Below are 21,846 nucleotides of genomic sequence, written 5' to 3'. Positions count from 1 at the left end.
CTTACTGGTGTGGGTGTATTTTTTATTACTATCACAGAAATGCCACTTCTAGAATGTGCGCATTTATCTGTGCTTATGACTCTGGTGTTTTGCAGCTTGACTCCAATCCACGTCTGGGCAGAGTGACAGTTGGGGCTTTGTGCATACTTTTCAGACAGCCTGTACACAGGGAGGGTGGAGGTGTCACAGAGGTGCATCTGCATACTGAATAGTCTTCCTCGGCTGAGAGAAGGGAGAGGCAGGGCACACCTGCATTTGTAAAGACTATGCCCTGGCCTCACACAATAGGGTCGTTAACCCCCCACTGATGTTTGGAGGCTCATGTTTGGAGCCTGTGCTGAAAGGAGAGAGGGGACACTCCCAGAACCAGTTGTAACTGGCTGGAACCTCCTCTCCCTACCATTGTAAAACACTGTAAGAACTGACTATAAGTACAGGGGAATTTTCCCCACAATTTGGAGACTCTTGGAATCATCTTGGAACTGGACACCAAAGGCTGAAAGGACTCACCAGGAACCGCCGTGGACTGCTGCTGCTGTGCTGACCTGTGACCTGCCTGGTCACTGTGAAGGACTTGCCACTTGCTGCCTTTCCCTTGTGCTGGCCTGTAGCTGGGCCCTCCACCTGACGACCTTGTCTTAAGATTCTGCTCCCCAGGGGCAGAGTGCTGTGTCCCCTGACCCCTGCATCCATTTCTTCACGAGGGGTGCTTCTCCGTGGTTGCGGCTGCCATAGCGCTGATTGAAGCGCGCTTATGGAGCCTTGGGAGCTCGTAGACTCCTTGCTGCATTGTGCCCCTTTAAATAAGATCACTGCAGCGCCCCGGGAAGCTGGAAGAACACTCGCGCACCTCATCGGGTGCAGGCGAGTGTCTGCTCGGGCCCCAGGAGGGGTCCGATCTTCTTGTGGCTTCATGGCAGGACCAGGGGAAGGCGCGTGGAGTGCCCCCTCCCCCCTGGCCTCTGCGTTAGGAGCAGGACGCTCCTTTTCTGCTATTAGGTAAAACTGGCATTATTGTGGGCCCCCCCCCCTTGGTGGAAGGGCCAGTGGCGGCCCCGGGGGGCCCCAGAGATCGCGGGTCCCGGGAGGGGCCTGTCATGAAACCGGAGGGGGTGCGTGGTGCCCCCCTCCTGCCCTAAGTTGTTTTTGCTGGCTTTGGCCCCCCTCGTGAGGGCTGGTTGAGGCCCTGGGGGGCCCCCAGTAATCACGGTCCCCAGAGGGGCCTGTCTATAAAAGAGAGGAGGTGCATGTCGCCCTCCTCTGACCCCAGAGTATAAGGGAGGCCCCCGTTTTGCGCATAGGCGCGCCGGGGGCCCCATTGTTCGCCTTCTAGGCACTGGAGGTGCCTTCATCCAACCAGGTACTGTTTAAAGGACCAATATAGTTGCAATCCAAAGTTCTTTCTACAGACTTTTGTTTGATTCATATATTACCTACCTGCGTTTGATGTTTTTACATATGTGTATGCAAATGTTCCTTTTATGGACATGCTTGCTAATATGTTTTTCTAACTTGCCGTATGTTTTCTAATTTTCCTACTATGGGCATTTTATGATATTCTTATGAAAAGTGCTGTGATGTAATAACGTATTTTCCTGACTACTGCTTATGTTGCAGAATACTGAGTAACCTGTGTGTTATGTGTGACTACTGCTAGGTTGCAGAGTAACTAATGTGTAACGTTCTGACAACTGCTAAGGTAGCAGGATAGTACTGATATGTGATCTTGGGTCTGATAATTGCCTTGTGTACAATACAGTATATTTTCATATAATCTGGTGTTGTGTTTCCTTTGTGGTGGGGATATTGCGTCACATGTGTTGTGTGTGTTGTGCAAACGCTTTACACATTGCCTCTGGGTTAAGCCCGACTGCTCCTGCCAAGCTACCAAGGGGGTGAGCAGGGGTTAGCTTGGACGTGTAACTCCCTTGCCCTGTCTAGAGTGGGTAAGTTCTGACTGGCTGAGGTGCATATCCTAGCCAACCAGAAACCCCATTTCTAACAGATCATAGAAATGGGAAAGTGCCTTTGAATTATGAATTATTAATGATGTAGATTGTTGTCTTGTAGACAAAGTTGATAGTAGCATTTTCCTAAATATAATCAATGGACATGGGTCTGATGGTGATCTGGCTGGTTCTGCTATATTTCATGAAATTGTGGAATTAGATGAAGGTCATTAGCTTGCAAGAGGATAGATTGAGCACTTCCCTCTTTGTGGGTTTTCTTTTCTATTGGTAGCCAAGATGCCAGGTAGCCCTTTTGTTTGTGAGGTACAATTTTAGAGATATTGTTTAGGGAAAATCTTTTCCTTCTTGCTCCTTCATTCCTTCATTATCCTTCTTTCCTTCTTGTTCCTTCATTCTTTTTCCTTCTTGTTCTTACATTTTATTCTGCTTGTGATCTTTTTTCTCCCTTTGTTTTCCTTTCCTTTTTTCCAACTTTCTATCTTTGTCCTTCCTTCTTTTTGTTTTCCTTTTTGCCTCCTTTCGTACTTGCCTTGTTTCCTTCTTTCGCCTTCCTTTTTTCATTTTTCTTCTTACCTACTTTTTCCTTCATTCTTTTTTAGTTTTCTGTCTTTTTTCCTTCTTTCTTGCCCTTTCCTTCTTGCCTTCTTTTTCTCTCTTTTCCTTCCTTCCTCTTTCCTTCTTTCTCTCATTTTTCCCGTCTGCTTTTACTTCTTTTTTCACCTTTCTTCCTTTTTTCTTCTTTCCATTTTTCCTTTTTCTTTTCCCCGTCTTGCCATCTTTTTTCTTTCCTTCCTTTGTGTCTTCTTTTTTTCTTTCTTTACTTCCCACACTGACTTTTTTAAGTCTATGTTAGCCTAGAACATTTCATTGTACTAAAATCATATGTATAACATAGTAACCTACAAGGGTTTCAGTCAGGCTTCATCCATTTTTCTGTGGTTGGAGTCATTCACATTTTCCTTCCAGTCACTCCAGCGTGCATTAAGGGGCAATGCAACAACCCACTTCAACCATTAGCAGACTTGACTACGAGATGCCTCCCTTTCACAAGGAACACATCCACACACAAAGTAGTTCCCTTCAGTGTAAGGGAGTATTATGATAATGCACACTTTTCTTCGACCAAAAAAACTTGTTTGACTGCAGCAAATTATTTGTTTTAGATTGTTGAGAGACTGGCATATTACCGCACAATGCAGTTTTGCATACACCATCTAAAAACAAAACAAGAATTGCCAGAAGGCTGGCAGCCAATGCCAGACCTAATTCTTTGCCAATCCGTGTTGCTTGTTTCTGGATTTATAAAGTCGCTTAGGTCTTTTGAGACACGTTTTCTCATGGACATTCTTTGATTGGAACCATTGGTGCTGGAGTTTTCCCAGACCTTGTCTACCTGTACATTTGTCCAAGGTGACTTTCGTTTTGTTTTTAGCCATGCAGACCTTTTCAAGGACATCTGCTCTAAACTCTGTTGATCCATTCATACAAATTCTATGTTGTGGTCTCTGTTCAAGGATAGAAGCCGTGCTCGCTCTACAAATCTGTGTAAAACCAGCAAGTCGCTGGTTCAAATATCAGTATCGATTGATTCAGCTTATCGTCCTTCTGATGTGAATAAATGGAGAGCTAGGAGTAATAATAACTTATACTTGGAGGGGGAGCATGTACAAGCGCAGCCTCCGTGTCTGGTATGTATCTGTCTTGTGTGAAAATGCTCAGCTTGCGCTGATGAAACATTCTGCCGTTGCAGTGTGAGCACAGTGTGGGGTACGTGCAGGGCCAGTGGAATTATGTGGCAGGGTTAAGTAAATTATGCGGCAAGAGAAGGCAAATTATGCAGCATAATGTGTGACACTTTATAATAATATTGCTTCATTAGTAAGCTTGGTAACACTGTCTGGGCTTTGGGTGTTCATCATTAGTATCATTTTAATACCCAAATATAGCAAAAAGCAACAAAATGGAGGCAAGTCCCGATTTGCAAAGGCCCTTTCACTGTGCAGCAACACGTGTCGCTGCATTTTTAGTAACTCTTCAACCGTTTGAGCTAAAACAATTTTCTTTTTTTTTTAAAACAGCAAATTTATAATTGGCCAAAAAAATGCTGCAGCCGCACAATGCCAAAATTCCAGTGGCCCTGGATATGTGCAGTGGCATAAGTGATAGAGGGCAATGTAATGCATTGTACGGAGGGAATAGTGCAGCAGGCGTTAAATTATTGAAAAATTATAACAACATCAGTATTTTCTGCATTAAAGATAATATTTTAGCTCCTTCCACCAGCCCTGCATCCTCACCAGGTCCTTCTAGAGTACAGCTCATATCCACCTTCTTTTACACTTTGATGAACGCATTCACCATTCAACTTACTCTGTTTCTGCAATGAACAGTAACACACATTGACAGCACAAAAATATTACTAAACAACATGCAATTGACAATCAAATAATATGATTCATGAAATTTATCTTACTTGTAGAATAGTCCATTCCTTATCTCAGTCCTGTACTGAAGTGCAATGTGTTCAAATACTTGGAAGAATCAGCTCTGTGGCCATGAGACAACGTGTGAAAACTTAATGTATGAAAATTGCAGGGAAGGTGAAAATCCCCACAAACTCTCATAAAATGCTTATGTAAGAGATCTAATTTCTGTATTCATTGCCAGTGTGTGTCAACGTGGTCCTTCACTATGATGAAATGATTCCTTTTTGGCAATATGCCAGCAGAATCAGTTTAGGATGCCGGTGTACCCAACAAGACAACATCCACGTCCTGGTGGGAGGAGCCTGCATCTGGCATCTAATTGCCATAGTATAATCACAGCAAGCCATCCTACCTGTGAGCTGCTTTGCTCCAGTTACATCATTTGCTTCGACTTTAATTATCATGTGATTGGACTTAAATTGTTACAGCAATACAACCATTTACAAATCTGGATTGTCTTTAGTACTAGGCAGGGCAGGACGGGCGTATAGGACAATCTGGCAGTGCCCGAAAGATCGGTCCAACAGATCAGTGCGTGGGCTAGTTCTGTGGGTGTTTGTGGGCCGGTGTTTCCTCTGGGTTTACCATAACTGTTGCCTACTGCAAACACAAATGCATGAAGTCACTTATATGTTGCGAAACACATACATGTTGTCTTTTAAGTCCAAAACTATCCTACGTTGCAAATGTGGACAAAGTTCTTAGCTATGTGGTCGCTAATGGGGCCACTTTTATTTTGTTGCCCAAACCTACTTTTTGTCTCAGTCCGATGCTGGTACTTGAACTTGCCGTATTAGTTCTACTGGCAATGGGACAGTTGACATGAGGTCACCACTCTCTGTTGGAATCCCAAAGAAATTCCAAAACATTTGGTCTGTTGCAGCGGACCGTGGCGTGTACAAGTTCCCCAAAATTCCAGTACTAAGGTAAAAGATCCCTGAAGGGTGCCTCAGTGAAATATTTTTTGGTGCAATTTGAGTGTCACAGGATTGAACTACACTGTGTGTTTTATAAACTCAATATTGACACATATTCATTTGTTCTTTTAAATTCTTGATGATATGAATTTGGCTCTGAATAAATGTGAAATAAGCTGGTCTGGTAGTGCAGTGAGTAATGGACCCGATAAAAACTTCTAAGGGGCAAACATTTATAGCTTAGCAGGTCAAATTGACACCATTCTGTCTTTACCTTCTCTGTTTCATCATTTGGCATTATTCTGTTTTCAAACATCGTGGTTAAACAATGTATTAGACAATAAAAACAAACTTCATCCAGGCTACCTGAAGTGACTCCAAGGGTTAGCTGACTACCTCAGAGCTACGCGGACATAACAGGATCCAGAGGCCTGACTGCACCTGCCTAGCTGACCTGATTCAAATGGACCTGCCTGAACCCTGCTGCCCTCTGCATGAGTGAGTCCTTGATCCTCAAGAAGTGCCTCTCCGAGTCGTTGGACCTTACTTTTCAGGCTACAGCAATAACCGGCAACACTAGATCTGCGATTCTGCTACAGCCTCAACATCCTGCAGTGATCACCAACGCAAAGCTCCAGCAATGATCAACAGGATGTTCGTACTACAGTGCCAACCACTCGCAATGCCTGGCCTGTTTTTTGCACTACAGAGAAAACCATCCACAAAGCTCTCCCTGCTCCTCACGGCCTCCCCCACCATGAACTGATCATGTTGCAGCAGACTTTGAGAAAGTAACTATTTCAGCGAAACTAGCCTGATCCCTGTATCTAGCCTGCACTCCATCATAGTTGGCCTGAACCTGGGACTTTCCCCTGGTCTAGCATGACCAGATCACCTCAAGTGTTACTTTACACTTTTACATGCTGTACTTGCCAAAATCTTTTAAACTGCATATCTTCAGTTCTACTGATTGGATTTTTGTCATTTTTGTGTCGAAAAATGTATTAAATTGTACTCTCATTTTAAAAATGTAAGTGGGATTTTTCTAGTTTTTTGTTCTTACTTAATTACTATTTAAGTGTTGCATAAATACTTTACATATCATCTCAAAGTTTAGCCTGGCTGCCTTTGTGCCAGGCTACCAGAGGGGCAAGCATAGGTTAATTTAGTGACTTTTGTGGCTCACCCTGACAAGGATTGTGGCTGTCAATTGAAAGGGATCACAGCCCCCCTCAACCACAACCCTAATTTCTCACAATTATGGATTGGCCATCTGTTAACATGTTGCTAATTTCATAGTCAACTGTACAGGAGCCCCTTCGAATCCACCCACTATAAGTGAATCAAGTCAAGGCACTGTACAATGAATCATCCTCATTCCACTTGCTGACCAAATCTACATTAACTATTGTGTTCTTAGTTTCTGAGACCCAGATGATATCACCAACATTTTCATTATGTAATCATGAGGCAAACGTTCTTGCCTCATATTTGAAGATCTTTACGAAGCAGACCTGCATATTACGTTTACAAAACCTTTCCTTTTGTTTTCATTCTTGGGAATCTCCTCATAAGTGGCACATTTGTTGTGACCTATCGGATCAGAGCCTGTTCTGTGACATACATAGACAGAGTTATCGGTTATTGTGACAAATTTGTCAATTATGATCTGACAGTTGTAATATCCTACAATGGTATACCTTGCACTGGTTCAACGTGTGCTGATGATTCTTCCAATTAACTTTTTACATCATTGTAAATAAGGTAAGTGTCATTAGTGTTATTTATGCCACTGCTGTTCACTGTACACCAACAGTAAATTGTAGGTGTGAATGACTCTCAGTCTTACTGTTTTTTCTTTTACTGGACATTATATTTCTTTTAACACCAATTGTATCAACCCTTTGTTGATCATGGAGTGGGTATGCAAGAGATGAACCAGATATCAGTGATCATGACCTGCAGTTTCACCCACCCGCTTCAAGTGCTCTACATTGAAAGACAAATATATCTGTAAATTGAGTGATGATGTGAAAGACACTGTGGTAATGGAAACTGTGCAACTGTGTTGATTTTGTGATACCACAATTAAAGCTGTGAGCACTTATATTTGGTGGCTTCCTCCAGCATCGTGAATACAGTTTACTGAGGCCACATTCTTGGGAACTCTTTCTGCTCTGTTTGTATCAGAAAGACGTGGCACAACCCTTATGCAAGAAGTATCTACAAACTGGCCTGCCTCTCACCCAAGGCTCTAAACTTTGACTCCCTGACCTATCTAGCCCAGACATTAGCCATCTCGGGTGGTCAAAGACACTGTTGAATCCTCATTATCGAAACCCCATCTTTTAAAAAGACAAAGCCACTAACGCATTTATTCTCTCGGAGTGCAGACAGGGTTGGAACTCCTTCACTCCAGTCATGGGGACATGCTCTTCCTATTATACATTAATAAAATACTTAATACGTCTGATTTTGTAACACCACCTCACACAATACAGGGCAGCACCAGTGGTAAGTGCTTACTATTCTGAAAAGTCTGCATCCTGAAATTGACTGATATAATCCAAAACTATTTCAAATGATTTTGTATGTTGCTTATAATATCCTACACTAGTTTCTGTTTTTCATAGCATCCACATATGTAAAGTAATCCCTTTCATTATAATACATAATTTTCTCCTTACTTTCTTTATCTGTTCTATAATCTGTAATCTGTCTCTCGGACTCTGTAACTAATAATTTGGCCATACATAAAGCGCTTTGTCACCCATTTAGTCTACTTTGCACTGCAGATGTGTAAAGTAAATAAAAATAGAGAAAATATCCACTCTTTGCTAATAATACTGAATCAGTACACTGTCACCCTTATTAACAAGCATTGGCAATGCTAATAATTCTGGCTTATGAATACACTGTCAAGACAAACTTAAAACCCATTTAGGTTAATAACTGCCCTCCTCCCATCTGTGCTGCGGCCACAAACAGCTACATAAATTATCTAGTTATCTAAAACTCTTTAATAGCAGTATCTTGTCATGTGTGTGCCCTTGAAATTTCAAACTCAGGCTGCTGGATAAATAATCAAAATGATCACAACTGTTGTGGACAAGCACTTTTTTTTGGAAGCACACAACCTGTGCCCACGCAGAACATGTACTTCTTTCTCCCAACATTTGGGCGGAGCCAAAGCCCCACTCTAGTGATGCTCACAATACTTGCCTGGCAACAGATGAACTGTTGAGCCAGACAATAATGTGACAAACGTGTCCAAATGCAGCCCATTGTCATCAGCCTCTGCAGCGCCTACAGCACCACTGCATGTATGAGTGCGGTGTCCTGACGCCTTGAGTGACTTAGATAGTATATCGGTGTCAAAATAGTCACCCAGGTTAGCTGTGGAAAAGTCACTTAGCGCACAACATACATAAGGGAAAAAGGGAAAGTGACTGTAAAGACAAACAAGCTTACTGCTGCTAAAGTAGCTTACTAATTGTAGCCACAAAATTGGAAGTAATCAAATTCAGAACAAGATGCGATATGAAAACAGCATGAAGGCCCTGCTAATAGGTGCAAACGGCTGATTAGCTGTCGCGGCATGTACTTAAAGCGCTGATGTAAACTTTAAACATTACATTTGCCTAAATGTCATAATCACATCTGGAAAAAAACTGTAGCACATTGATATTTCTTCGTGCAGCCAGCAGGAAGAAGGAAGCATTAAGAAATCATTCTAAATTTAGCCGTTCTCATTGCTAAGAAAATGTTAAGAACAGTGTAAGTTGAGAATGAACCAAATATATTTGTGCGCCTACTCGTTTAAAGGCTGCCTACAGCAGGACACGGCATACAGCATGCACGCTGAGGCAGCGCCGCGATCCCAATGCACAGGAAAGAGAAACGTTTCGAGAAAGGAAGCATCAAACCATATTATCTATTGAGGTGGCCACTCTAATCTTCTGGGTTCGTTGATTTAAATGAAGTAAATGTACTACCCGTGGGGTTCTTGATTTTGTTCTTCAGTGGACCATCGAAATATTTCCAAAAAATAATAGAGAGAAGCACCAGTAGTACAACACACCTCGTTCATTTCCAGAAATACCTCTGGAATCCTGTAGCTGCTGGGAGACTTGTGTTGGCAACTAGGAAAGTGTTTCTGCTAGCAGGTAACCTTTCTGGAAATGTTTATCCGAGAATTTAATTTTCTGGCAAATTTTACATGGAGTTTAACCCAGGTGGGTGGGCGTAGCTCACTTAGGGCCTTATTACAGCTTTGGAGGACGGTGTTAATCCGTCCCAAATGTGACGGATATACCACCTACCGTATTACGAGTCCATTATATCCTATGGAACTCGTAATACGGTAGGTGGTATATCCGTCACATTTGGGACGGATTAACACCGTCCTCCAAAATTGTAATAAGGCCCTTAATTTGATGTAGCATAATTACTTGAAATTACGAGGTTGTGTGGAATTCCGCAAGGAGCATAACCCAGCAATCCTGCATCCAAGATGGACCAGAGGAAGCATTTTTGCGGCAAGAAAATATTGCTAAATGAAATAGAACAGGAACAGTACTTGCTCACTAAGTTTGCTGTTCCTGTGCTCCTGGGGTAGGATTTATTTTCCCCCTAGCTACTCATAATTACGCAAACAGAAGTAGTCCTGTATTTTTTTGTAATTTTGCATCAAAAGAGTAGCACAAAATTACTCTGATGTAATTTAAATTTCACCTAGGCCAAATTTTTACACACAGCAAAACACTTAGGCCCTCATTACAGCTTCGGTGGTCTTTTTTTAAGACTGCCGAAGCTGCTGCAGCCAGCATACTGCCAGTGCTGGTGGTCTGCTGGCTGCCCTATCAGAGTTTTCTGCTGGGCCAGCAGGCAAAAACAGCATTTCCGTCTGCAGGCCCAGCGGAAAACTCACCACAACATTGATGCCAGCTCATAATCGAGCCGGCGGCAATGTAGTGGTGCATCGGGTGCAACAGCACCCGTCGCGCATTTCACTGCCCATAATTCGGGCAGGGAAAAGCATGACGGGGCTGTCCATGGGGGCCCCCCAACAACCCATTTCCCCCAGCCTTTGCATGGCGGTGAGACCGCCATGAAAAGGCTGGAAGAAAGGGGGCTTGTAATCTCCAGGGCAGCGCTGCCCTGGTGGTTTGCGACCACAGAGACCACCGACTGTTGACTGGCGGTGCCGGCTGTCAGACTGTGGCCCATCTGCCACGGTCATAATAGGGCAGTCGGACCAACCTGTCTGCGGCGGTCCGACCGCCATCATGAGTGTGGCGGTCTTTAGACTGCCACACTTCTAATGAGTGCTTTAATGTGCATAAAAGCCATATTCATTTACTAATTAAAACAAGAGCACAATAGTGCTTTAATGAACTAGGGAAAAATGTTGGTGTGGCGAAGCCTCTGATAATTACTATTACTGGATAGTGGCTTAGCAAGGGGGCCATGGTGCAAACAAGGAAATTGGGCATTCCTATCGCTGGTTTAGTATCAAAATACAGCCATAAAGGGACCTTGGCACAGAAGCCAGTGCAACTGCTGCACTGTTGATAGCCATGCAGCTGTTGCTGACATTTACAAAGAAGTGGATGAAAGTAAGCTTGTTTGGTGTGGGAGACGGTGGCGTAACAAAACTTGAGAGGGGCCCCTACAAAGTACATGTGGGCCCACCCCACTGGACTCACTTGAGAGCTCTCAGGCCAGAGTGCTGTGCTGAGGGGGCCCTTGGAGCTCAGCCCCCCCCCCCACCATGGTGGCTGCAAGGGCCTTTGTTACCCTACTCATGGGAGAAGCTGGAATACATGATCAAAGTAAGGGTTGGACTTGACAGCAGTGATAATGGATGATTCTTCAGGAAACTTTAGTCTGTATTTCTAATTTGCCAGTTTTTGTAGATTCATCAAACTGAGGGGCTGATATAGAGTTTGACAGACAGGGTACTCTGTCACATGCACAACATAGTACCCTGTCCATCAAATGCCTCATTTGGAGACAGGCAGACCTTAAGAATTCCTGCAAAAGAGTCCCTGTTGGCTCTGTTTATGGGATACTTCATCCAATGGCCCATATGATTAGGAGCCATTGAAGGGAGGATATTATAGCTTACTTCTTATTGAAGTTGGACAGTGTAGTGCCTTTTCTATCACATCTGTATGCGAGTCATTAGTTTTAGTTTTTTAGAAACAAGTGAAAAAACAAACAATATCAAGCATTTTGGTAAACAGACTTCAAAACTAACAGCTGCAATCCACCAAACATTTAGTACATTAAAAGGAATACCAGAATTACCTTTCCCTTCAATGTACAGAGACGGCTGGTGGTCATCTCTAAATTTGGTAGGCCGAGTACCGTTACGATGTCAAAGGTAATATCCTTAACCATCCCAGCTGACACTATCCATCTGACAAATACTAAATCAGGCCCTTCGTCTTTGTCAGGCTCATCTCAACAAAAGTGCAACATTTCTCTTTCTCCCAAATGCACATCATACTTAAAGGACCAACATGAATCCTCAAAATAAATATCCTCAATCATTCAAAACTTGTGCTCCACAATGGAAGTTACTGTTAAAGCTTAATTTTGCAACCTACTGAAATGGATAACCAAGTAGCTTTCCTTCAGACCCTTGCCACATATGTGATTTCAATTTATATGAGATTCACCAAATATAACCCTTTGGGTAGGAGACCTGTAATCTCATCCTCCACTGATTTTGGGTTGAAATCCAACTGTTTCCTCGTTTCATGACCAGCTCATATTGCTTATTTTATGATCTCTCTATCAATTCACTGCTAGAGGTCTATGAACAGCCACACACAATGGGCTGCATGATCAAAACAGTACAAGAGAAGGTTCCTGATGCAGCAGAGGTTGTCTTGGGCACATACGGATGAGTGTTCCCCATCACTGACAGTCATATATTTCATTCATTCAAAAAATTATAAAGGCAGAAAGCTCCACAATTTTCACCAGGCTGCAGAGCAAGTGCATCTCTAACGAGATAGGTACAACCTATCCTCCTTTTAACAACCAAAAAGGAATCATTGGAAAGGTTTCTGGTGGATGGATGAGTGCTGAGTAGCATTGGTACAAAGGAATTTTACTGGCAATGGAGGCACATCATCATTAGAAGACGGCATCATTATGTGGGAGTATACAGCCACTTTTCTGGGGTTAACTTCCTCAAATAGGTTGCTCACAAAGTCAGCTCACACTGTTTCTAATTCTATTTGGTGTACGGCTTTGCTGTATACCAAAAAGCAAGCAATGGAGACACATTTTAGTAGAGGTGTGAAGACAGGTCAATGATTTAGTGACAGGTCAATGGTCTAGTGACAGGTGAATCATCTGATGAAGTACTCGGAATTGCTCTCTCTAACAAAAAGCAGGTATGAGACCTCTATGGTTAGGGAAAAATAAAACATAGAGGTAAAGCATGGCCCAATATTTTTGAGATTTTTTTAAAGTGTGGAGGGCAACAAAATCTGATTCTTCTTTAATGCACTGGGAAAAGAAGGCAAGTCTTGCTAAATAAATTACATTCCGCTACTCTACTGCATCACACAAAGTACACATTACATGATAATGTGGGCTATTCTAATTCAAGTGGAATGTATTGGGTCAGGCTATCAACTGAACTACATGAAGCAATCTGCAACTGATCACTAGCTAGTTTAAGTCAAATCCAAAATATTATCTTCTGATTTCATGGAGGTGTTCTGGTTTACACTCACTCATGAAAAAAAAAAAAAAAACTACGTGACTGAACTATCACCTCATAACTCTTTTGTGCATTAAAGCGAAGATGTTTGCTCCAGTTTTCCTGACTAAGTTGTACGAAGTGGACATCCTCTAGTTTTTGCCTCAAATGCAATACTTGACTACTTTCATATTCTTAACATCTTCCTACTGACAGTCCACCAAGGTGTGAAAGGCTTCTCTCTAGGTGCATTAAATTGTTTGCGAGATTGCTTTGGATGCAGCTGATAGATATTGATAAGAAAGTGATGTGGAAGAAAGTGGCAGGTTTAGTACAGGTGGCTGTATTTGTTGGGTGCAATCCAAATCTTGTATTATTGGGAAATTCCCTGTAACTCAATTCTCTATACTTTCTCTCAGAACTCCTGCATCATTTTTCAGCACTGGCTTTCTCAGTTCACTGCAAACTTTCCCAGACACCTTAAATTAAAATAGCACTAACTTTCCTCCAGCTGCAGAAACCTAGTACATCTTACTAGCCCTTCCACACCCACTGTGGAGATAAAGTGCCCTCCCTTCTGTCAGAGTTAGACCTGGTTCTTCCCCCATTGAGAACATACCTTCTCTCAGTACTAGACTTGGACCTGGTTTATCCCCCTGCTGAGAACACTGGCAGAAAGTCTATCGTGGCGCTGGGAATCAATTAGTGTTGTTCTTTCAGTCCATTTTGGATTGCTACTTCAAAGGAAGAACTGTGAGGGCTGCCCTTTTGTGGCTATATTTTCCTGTCCTGTCTTAGGCCACTGTTAACAACATTCCTACTTTTGTGCTGTCAGTGGACAATACCGCCTTGTAGTGGGAGGGTTTCAGTAGCCAACCAGGGAATTGCATTCAATCTCTGGAGCAGGTCTCATAAGCAAACCACTTCTACACCAATTTACTCTTAGGTAGCACAACGTGCATTTTTATAAAGTTAATGTTCCACTACAGTTTTCAAAATCTACTTTCATAATTCCACTAGGCTTAATAATGAAGTAGAAAATAATTAGCATAAACCACTCTATGATCTTCCCAACCCAAGATGAACAAAATCAAATTTTTTCTAAGTTTTTAGAAAGAAATATGTGATCTGACACTGTTTAGCAGAGTTACAATGCACATAGGTCTCATGACAGCAAAACCAGACTGGAAAAATGGCGCAATCACAATACAAATGATGTCCTCTCTCACAACATCATCTCTTAGTATGCTAGTATGTAGATTATATAGGATATCTTGGCCACTAATATCTACATTTGGGCTGAAGGAATATAATAGATCTAATACACTAGTAATAAATATAGCTAAAATCAATTTTTTTGTATTTGTTAATAACAGACCAAGGGAGAACACTAGGTGAGCCTGTAGCTAGATATAACTACATTGATTTATGTTTGGGTGAGAGGAGGAGCCCCAAAAGTCAATTGTAATCTCAAAATCACAGCACCTCCTTTGAACTTTGCTTGGGAGAGATCATATCCTAAAGTATCATGTTAGAAATGAGGTCACTATTTGGCAGAGGTATACACCCTTGTCCAAGTAGGGACCATATTCCTAGTCAGGGTAAGTCACACGCAATCCAAATGATCCTATGCCCACCCTCTGGTAGCTTGGCACTGAGAAGTCAGGCATGACTTAGAAGACAATGTGTAAAGTATTTGTGCAATAAATCATGCAATAACACAGTGAGAACAGCACAAAAAGACACAACAAAGGTTTAGAAAAATATAGGATAGTTATCTGATTAAATTAAGATAAAAATGATCAAGATCTGATAATCGCAAGTTGAAATATCACTTTTGTAATGATAAGAAGAGTCTTAAGTTCTTAGAAGCAACAATTGTCTCTTGCAAGCACAAAGTACCTGGTTAGCGTCAAAATTACACGCACGAGGACTGCAGAGGAGGAGATGCTTGGAAAAAGATAGGAGTGTGTCAGTTTTCCAGGTGCACACAGACGATGCATCGATTCTTTTCCATGTGGGCTTTGCGTCGATTTCCGGCACTCAGGGTTGAATCCTCCTTGGGATGTGGGGTCTTTTGATGCCCACGGTTGATGTGTGGAAATCCTGGGCATGCGGGGCGAAGTCACAGCTGTTGCTTCGATCCGGCGGGTGATGTGGCGGAATTTCTGCAGCACGGCTGGTGCTGCATTGACTCCTCTTGCAGGAAGTTGGGCTGAGTAACTCTGGCTCTGTTGTGCATTGATCGGTGGGCTGTGCGTCAAAGTTCCGGTCGCAATGTTGGCACTGCATCAATCTCCACTTGAGGAGCCAGGCTGCATCGTTCCGGTTTGGCGATGCATGATTTTCTCACCACTGGACAAGCTGTGCATCGATTCCAGAAGACTCTGCGTGGATTTTCGCCTCACAAGGAGTTTCTTTGCAGTGATGAAGTCCTTTTGGCCCTGAGATTTCAGGAAACAGGAGGTAAGCTTAATCCAAGCCCTTGGAGAGCACTTCTTGCAGAGCCAGAGGCCAGCAAGGCAGCAGGGCAACAGCAAGGCAGCAGTCCTTTACACCAAAGCAGTCCGTGTGAGTCCTGTGGGCAGCCAGGCAGCTTCTCTTGGCAGGTTGCAGGTTTTGGTGCAGAGTGTCTGTCTGAAGTGGGGGACACTTTAAAGAGTGGTTTTGAAGTGCACAAGGTTCCCTTTGAGTACAACCCTGTCTGCCAGGATCCCAGTAGGGTGTTTGGCAGTCGTTTGTGTGAGGGAGGCCACTGTCCGTTCAAATATCAGTGTCAGGCCCTCCACCCTTCTGCCTTTGCAGGACTGTGCCATGGGACAACAGAACATCAGAATTCAGGGGATGCGCCACTTCTGCCAAATCAGTACTGTCATATCAAAATATGTCGCTAAGTCACAGTGCCTTACTTGCACTCCTAACCTCACAGAGTGGCAAGCAATTGTGGCAACCCAAAAAGCATGGCACTCTAGCCCCCTCTCAGGAAACTGTCAGTCCTTTTTGTACATTCTCAGTCATACATATCCATAGCAACAGTAAAAAGACACGATGAAAGTAGACAATATATTTATTGCAACTAATACAGTCTATTATGAATTAAATTAGATGTGATTACAATACTCGTAATAATTATAAATATCAGAATTACACTTAGAAAACTGTATATAACACAAATAGTGCCACCATAATGCAGTTCTAGTGGCCTGAGCCGATCCTGTTATGGTACTTGCAGGAAGACTATTAGTGTTCTCTGGGAGCAGCGAACCCCATACCTCTGTTTGCGTAAAGTGGTCCTAATAGGGAAGTATAAGCCCAGTTTACACAGGCTGCATGCCCCCAGAGGGAATCTGTTCACAGACGGGTCAGCTCTGTTAGAATCCTCCTCTCTAAATATAAACGCTACGGGACCTAATTTATAACATTCTCTTGATGCAATGAAAAGCCACTTTGTTATGTCTATAGGAGCCATGAAACGATTGCTGGACAGACAGAAAGCAACACCTGGAACTTGTTATGCCTGCTGAGCAGACGGCGAATGTACAGACAGAATCCCAGGAAAGTGGCTGCACAAAACGTGACATTACAATGTGTTTCAAAACGATGACACAAAAGAAAAATGTGCCATGTGCGACAATGCACACCAGAAACATCATAATTACTAGAGTGCTAAGAAATGAGGCATACCTGTAGTAAGTCCATGATTGGCCTTATGACATCATCATCAGTGTGTGTGCATACTAAATGTAATAGCTGCGTGACATCAGGACACATACACACTCATACATGCGGTTCATCTTTGTATCTTTTTGCTTTGCTAGTGCTTTACAGCATCAATAAAAAATCATTTTGCTGATGCTGCACAGCATCCGCAAAAGCACTGACAAAGCCAAAAGGTGACAAACGAGAGACCATTTGGCTTTGCCAACTCGTGTAGTTATTATTAACAAACTACCAAAGACTGCTTGAAAGCTTCAAACTTCTGCTTTATTAAATTTGAACGGTGTCTCTCAAAGCTTACTCCCTTGAATTGAAGGGTGAACTGAGTTACCATCACTATATTTTTTATGTCAGTTCTCTATCTACAAGATGACAACATTTGCATGTTCGTTAATTTCCACTGCTACTTTCTATCGTGTAAGTCTCTACATAATTTAAATTTGTATTGAAATATGTCATATACAATGTTTCTCATCTATATAATGTAGTTATATTAATATGTGTGTTTAACGTAAAGCATCTTTCATTGACCTTAAATTGAGAAGTGCATACTGCAACACACCACTTGGTGGCACCAAAGTCGATTGGGAAAAGACTAAAATATACAAGTTTGCTTTGAAAATAAAATGGTATATTACTACGCGCAATACTCGAGAACAGAACAAACACATTGGGAGGGTACTAAACCTTTTGTGCATGTGTAGAATAAAGCAAAAACCATCCCAGCCTTCCAAGATAATTTGAACATCCATCCAGGAAAAGAAAGTGCATCTTGAGTTTCACATTACAATCAACTGATATTAAAAGCCTCATAACGGGAATTAAGTGAACATTTGTCACATTTGCCGTATTAGAGTTGCAAATTACTATCAAACACAGAATTTTTCAAATTATACGTATATGATAAAGTGTGAAAAACCATATGGACTTCCATCGGAGATTGAAAGAAGAGTGTGCTGTGTTGTTACAGTTGAACAAACATGTCATTTTCTTATTACGAGTGACTAATGATGCCACAAATGCACTGTAATAATAAAATCAGAAACAAGCTTATAGCCAAATACTGCTGGCTTATGTGAATGACAATTAGTCAAGCAGGAGTTCTGTAATGTACCACGTAAGACACCAACGCACACGGGATAGTCTGCACAATGCTAAAAGAACAACCAGCATATATCGTCCGAAGGAGTTATTATTAGGTATCGCGACATTCGAAATGCACTGCCGTGTTTACAAATATTGTGTCTGAGTTCTAGAAAATGGCAGCTGCCTGCATAACACATCCGGGCGACTGCAGCTCAGAGCATAGGTTGAGCTTCCGCGAGCTGACGCAGCATCTTCTAACCTTTCCTTGACGACAGAATGGGTTCCCGGACAGAACATTTCATCAATAACAATAAAATAAGAGAGCGTTGCTGTCACCACTTGGGACTTATTAAAAAAAAACCACAAATTAACATTGTTATATAAACATTGTGTTTGTATCCGTGTTAAAAATGGGGTTAAGTACCCCCGCTTCACATTACAAAGGTAACAACTGGATTTCCGCGATCATACAGGGGAACAAGGCCGAAGGCAGAGTTCCTTCTTAGGAGTTTGTAACCCCGACACAAAGAAATCTTGTTCAGGAGATAAATAAGCATAAGTGGCAACTTAATATTACTGCAGGCAAATAAAACCAAATAACTCTGGAATAAGGAAACGTACAAAAGGGACAGCTGTAAACAGCTGCATTCTAGCTCAGTTGTCTGCACCTTCTTGCGGATCGCGAGGGCAGAGGGAGGATGAGGACATAACCAGCGTTCACGCACAATGAGGACAACTTCAAAACCCCAGACGATTTCCAAACAGAAAATTATGGAAGCCAAAATATCTCAATTAGCTAATCACCTTGTCTTACAAATTAGATGACAGCTATGTGACAGTGAATGCCACAATAGTGTTTAATATTCTATTTTGTTTCCCAGCATGTTGTGTGAACAGTGCTATTTGGAAAAAAAAAAAAAAAAAAAAAGTGTTGACACACTTAATAGGCCTGGGATGGTTCATTTCTGGAATATATTTTTTTATTGAAAGAATGTGCCACAAAAAAAAAAAAGAAAGAAAACATGGCTGCCATATTCTTCCATTAAAAGCTTTAGACTTAAAAATCCATTCAGTGATGTGGCTGTTGTACTTGTGATCTATTATATAAACGTATTTCAGTTGTGCCAGGCATTGTCTTCTCCTTATTTGCTTGACAAAAATAAATGACCATCTATCCATGCACTCATATCTTAGGCAGCTACAATGTTACAAATCCACCTAAAACCTGCATCCCTTTAAAAATGAAATAAATAACAAATCACTGTTTAAGTTGGCACCTGAGGCATGGGCCAAATTAATACCTTCTATTTAAATTTAATACATAAAAAACCCTAACATTAAAAAGCACTGTAGGAACCAGGCTTATCAATGAAGAGAAAATAACTATTTGTTAGCTGATTGTGAAACGAGCACAGACTTAGGGCTTCACTAAGAGTCTGGCGGTCTTTAAAATGCCAAACTTTCGGTGGCGGTTGGACTTCCGCACTGCTGGTGGTCTGACTGCCAAATTATGACCCTGGTGGTCGGACCACCACCACGAACGCGGTTCCTAGAGGGGTGGTGGTGGTCGTCAAATTTGTGGTCGGCTGCGGTGGCGCTGAGTTCAGCACCGCCGTGCGGATCACCAGTCCGGTTTCCACCAGCCTTTTCACGGTGGGGACTCTGCCATTAAAAGGCTGGCAGAAAGCCAGTGCTGAGGGCTATTGCACTGCAGTCGTGGGCAGATCAGGGGTCCCCCTGCCCAGCACTGTCGGAATGCACACTGTCTGCTGCAGCAGGCAGTAGCACCCTCTGTGCGACGGCATTGGCCTCGGCTCTACGAGGAGCTGAGGCCAGTGCCACCGCACTGTTTCCAATGGGCTGACTTGCAGAAACCTCAGATTTCTGAGGTTTCCACCAGTCGGCCCAGTGGAAGCCTCGTAATTGGCCTGGGGAGAAACTGCCAGCTCTACATGGGTCTCCTCTCCACGGGGCTGGCGGGCCGACAATTTGCCTGCCAACCTCATAATGAGGCCCTTAGTGCAGTCACTCAACGTGAAGGGAGCCAATGGTAAAAGTGGTGTTTTTGCTTCACCAATTCCTTTTTATGATTTAGCTTGACAGCACAGCTGTCACCAGACAGTTATGTGAGTATCACATGTTGGGAGCAAAGATTACATGTTTTGATTGGGCAGGTGTTGTGTGCTTCCACAAAAAAGTGCCTGCCCTCCAGCAGCCATGATCATTGTATTTAATTAGCAGTGTAAGCTTGCACTTTGATAGCATTCCAGTGCTAGTGTGTGACCTTCAACGTGTTTAGATCAGTTGTTCCCAACCTTTTGATTTCTGTGGATCCCCGCTTTAACATTAATGTAACCCAGGGACCCCCATTGAATCATCTTGGGAATCCGGGGACCCCCGCCATAGTCATTACTGGAAGCTGGGGACCTAATTTGTCAATATTTGTTAATATTTTTTAATTTTCTAGGCTCTCGCGGACCCCCAGGGGTCCCCGGACCACAAGTTGGGAACCACTGGTTTAGATAACTAGATTATTTATGTTTTATTCCTCTAACAGGAGCTCAGATGAGAGGTAGGCAGTCATCAACCTATATAACCCTGACCTTTTAACCTACACCAATATTATTCAACAGTTCTTTGCTTCTACTGAAGTACATGTTCATTCACATTCTATTTCATGCTCCACGTTGCCATACAGCATTCCTTTAAAGCCAGATGTATTAGCATTGCCAATGCTTGTTATATTTAGCTGCCTCGATCCCTGCAGGAAACAGCCATTTTTCTTTACTCACAAATCAGGCCAGACACAAACATGAACCTATCCTGGAGGCTGCTAATTCTGTTGTTGAAACCATTATCGCTACAAACCGCTCGGTATTCACTGATCACCAAATTTAACTGCAACAGCCACGTTGTTACTGTTCCACTTTTACTTCGCCTCAAAAAGTGTTCATATCGCTTCATGAAGTAATTAAATTCAGTACTGTGATTAGTTTACCAATTTTCTTGTTTGAGCTAGTAACTTAATACACAAATAGACATGGATGTAAAATGCTTAATATGGAATATAGCTCAAGGCATTTCTTCGCTTTCAATGGGTTCTTAGTTTTTCGCTCGTGACAAATTCTGTTTAACCTCAAAACATAAAAACTTATGTAACAAACTAAAATTGAAATAATTCCCTAAAAACACATACAAATTATTCTTATGCCTTCTAAAATATCCGCTCTTCCTTGACATCCCAAAAATTGACATATTTCCGAGAACCTGACGGTCAGTGTTTACAGCTGCTGTAACAATAGGACTGTTCAGCAGAGCCATGTATTGTAGACTCCTTGACATTTTACCATATTCATAACATTCGATATTGGTACTTAGGCGAGTAATAAATTCCTCAAATGCAGTGGTTATAGAGCCCCAAATAAAACATGTATATAAAGCGACACTAAGTAGGCCACTTACAAAATATGAACCTCAGCTTTTCAGAAACTATTTTATGGTGTGCGAATATATGTATTTGAATTTTATGTGACATAAAGCAAATGCCATCAAACCAATAAAATGGCTTATTCAGTACCCTTTCCCATTATTCCAATTGAAAGTTTTATACATCAAATAACAAACGTGCAGCATTAATAAAGTAAAAATGTGATACATACAGGGTGTACTCGTACTCCTCCTCGCTCGCCTTGATTCCCAGTGCCACACTAAAAAACAGAGAAACGTTTTCATTATTTAGAATGATATATAAAGAACATTTATTTGTGCACTGTATTAATTTGATTTTGCTATGTTATTTTGAGTGTACCGCAAGGCGGCGCTGTTTCATCAATAAACATACATTAACTCCGAAAACACCTTAAGTTTTGAAAATGGGAAAACGCTTTAGACAGCCTGGCGAGGCCTAGTACAGAGAACAGAACTAAAGCCAGGGTCGGACTGGCCTC

General features: G+C 42.2%; 1 protein-coding gene across 4 annotated transcripts in view; it reads right to left on the bottom strand.

Moving 5' to 3' along the window:
- Positions 1-21,846, bottom strand: part of PPFIA2 (PTPRF interacting protein alpha 2) — a 1,804,029-nt gene that overhangs the window by 1,427,848 nt on the left and 354,335 nt on the right. For 3 of the 4 annotated variants that reach the window (XM_069228760.1, XM_069228762.1, XM_069228761.1), the window contains exon 3: positions 21,559-21,606. The exons of the other annotated variant lie outside the window; for it this stretch is intronic. In XM_069228760.1, coding sequence (XP_069084861.1) covers positions 21,559-21,606 — 48 coding nt within the window. The remainder of the gene's footprint in view (positions 1-21,558; positions 21,607-21,846) is intronic. 4 annotated transcript variants of the gene reach the window in all.

The sequence above is a fragment of the Pleurodeles waltl genome, chromosome 4_1 (assembly GCF_031143425.1).
Source record: "Pleurodeles waltl isolate 20211129_DDA chromosome 4_1, aPleWal1.hap1.20221129, whole genome shotgun sequence".
NCBI lineage: Eukaryota > Metazoa > Chordata > Amphibia > Caudata > Salamandridae > Pleurodeles > Pleurodeles waltl.
The sequence above is the reverse complement of the archived record's forward strand: the minus strand, read 5'-3'. Positions and strand labels throughout refer to the sequence as shown.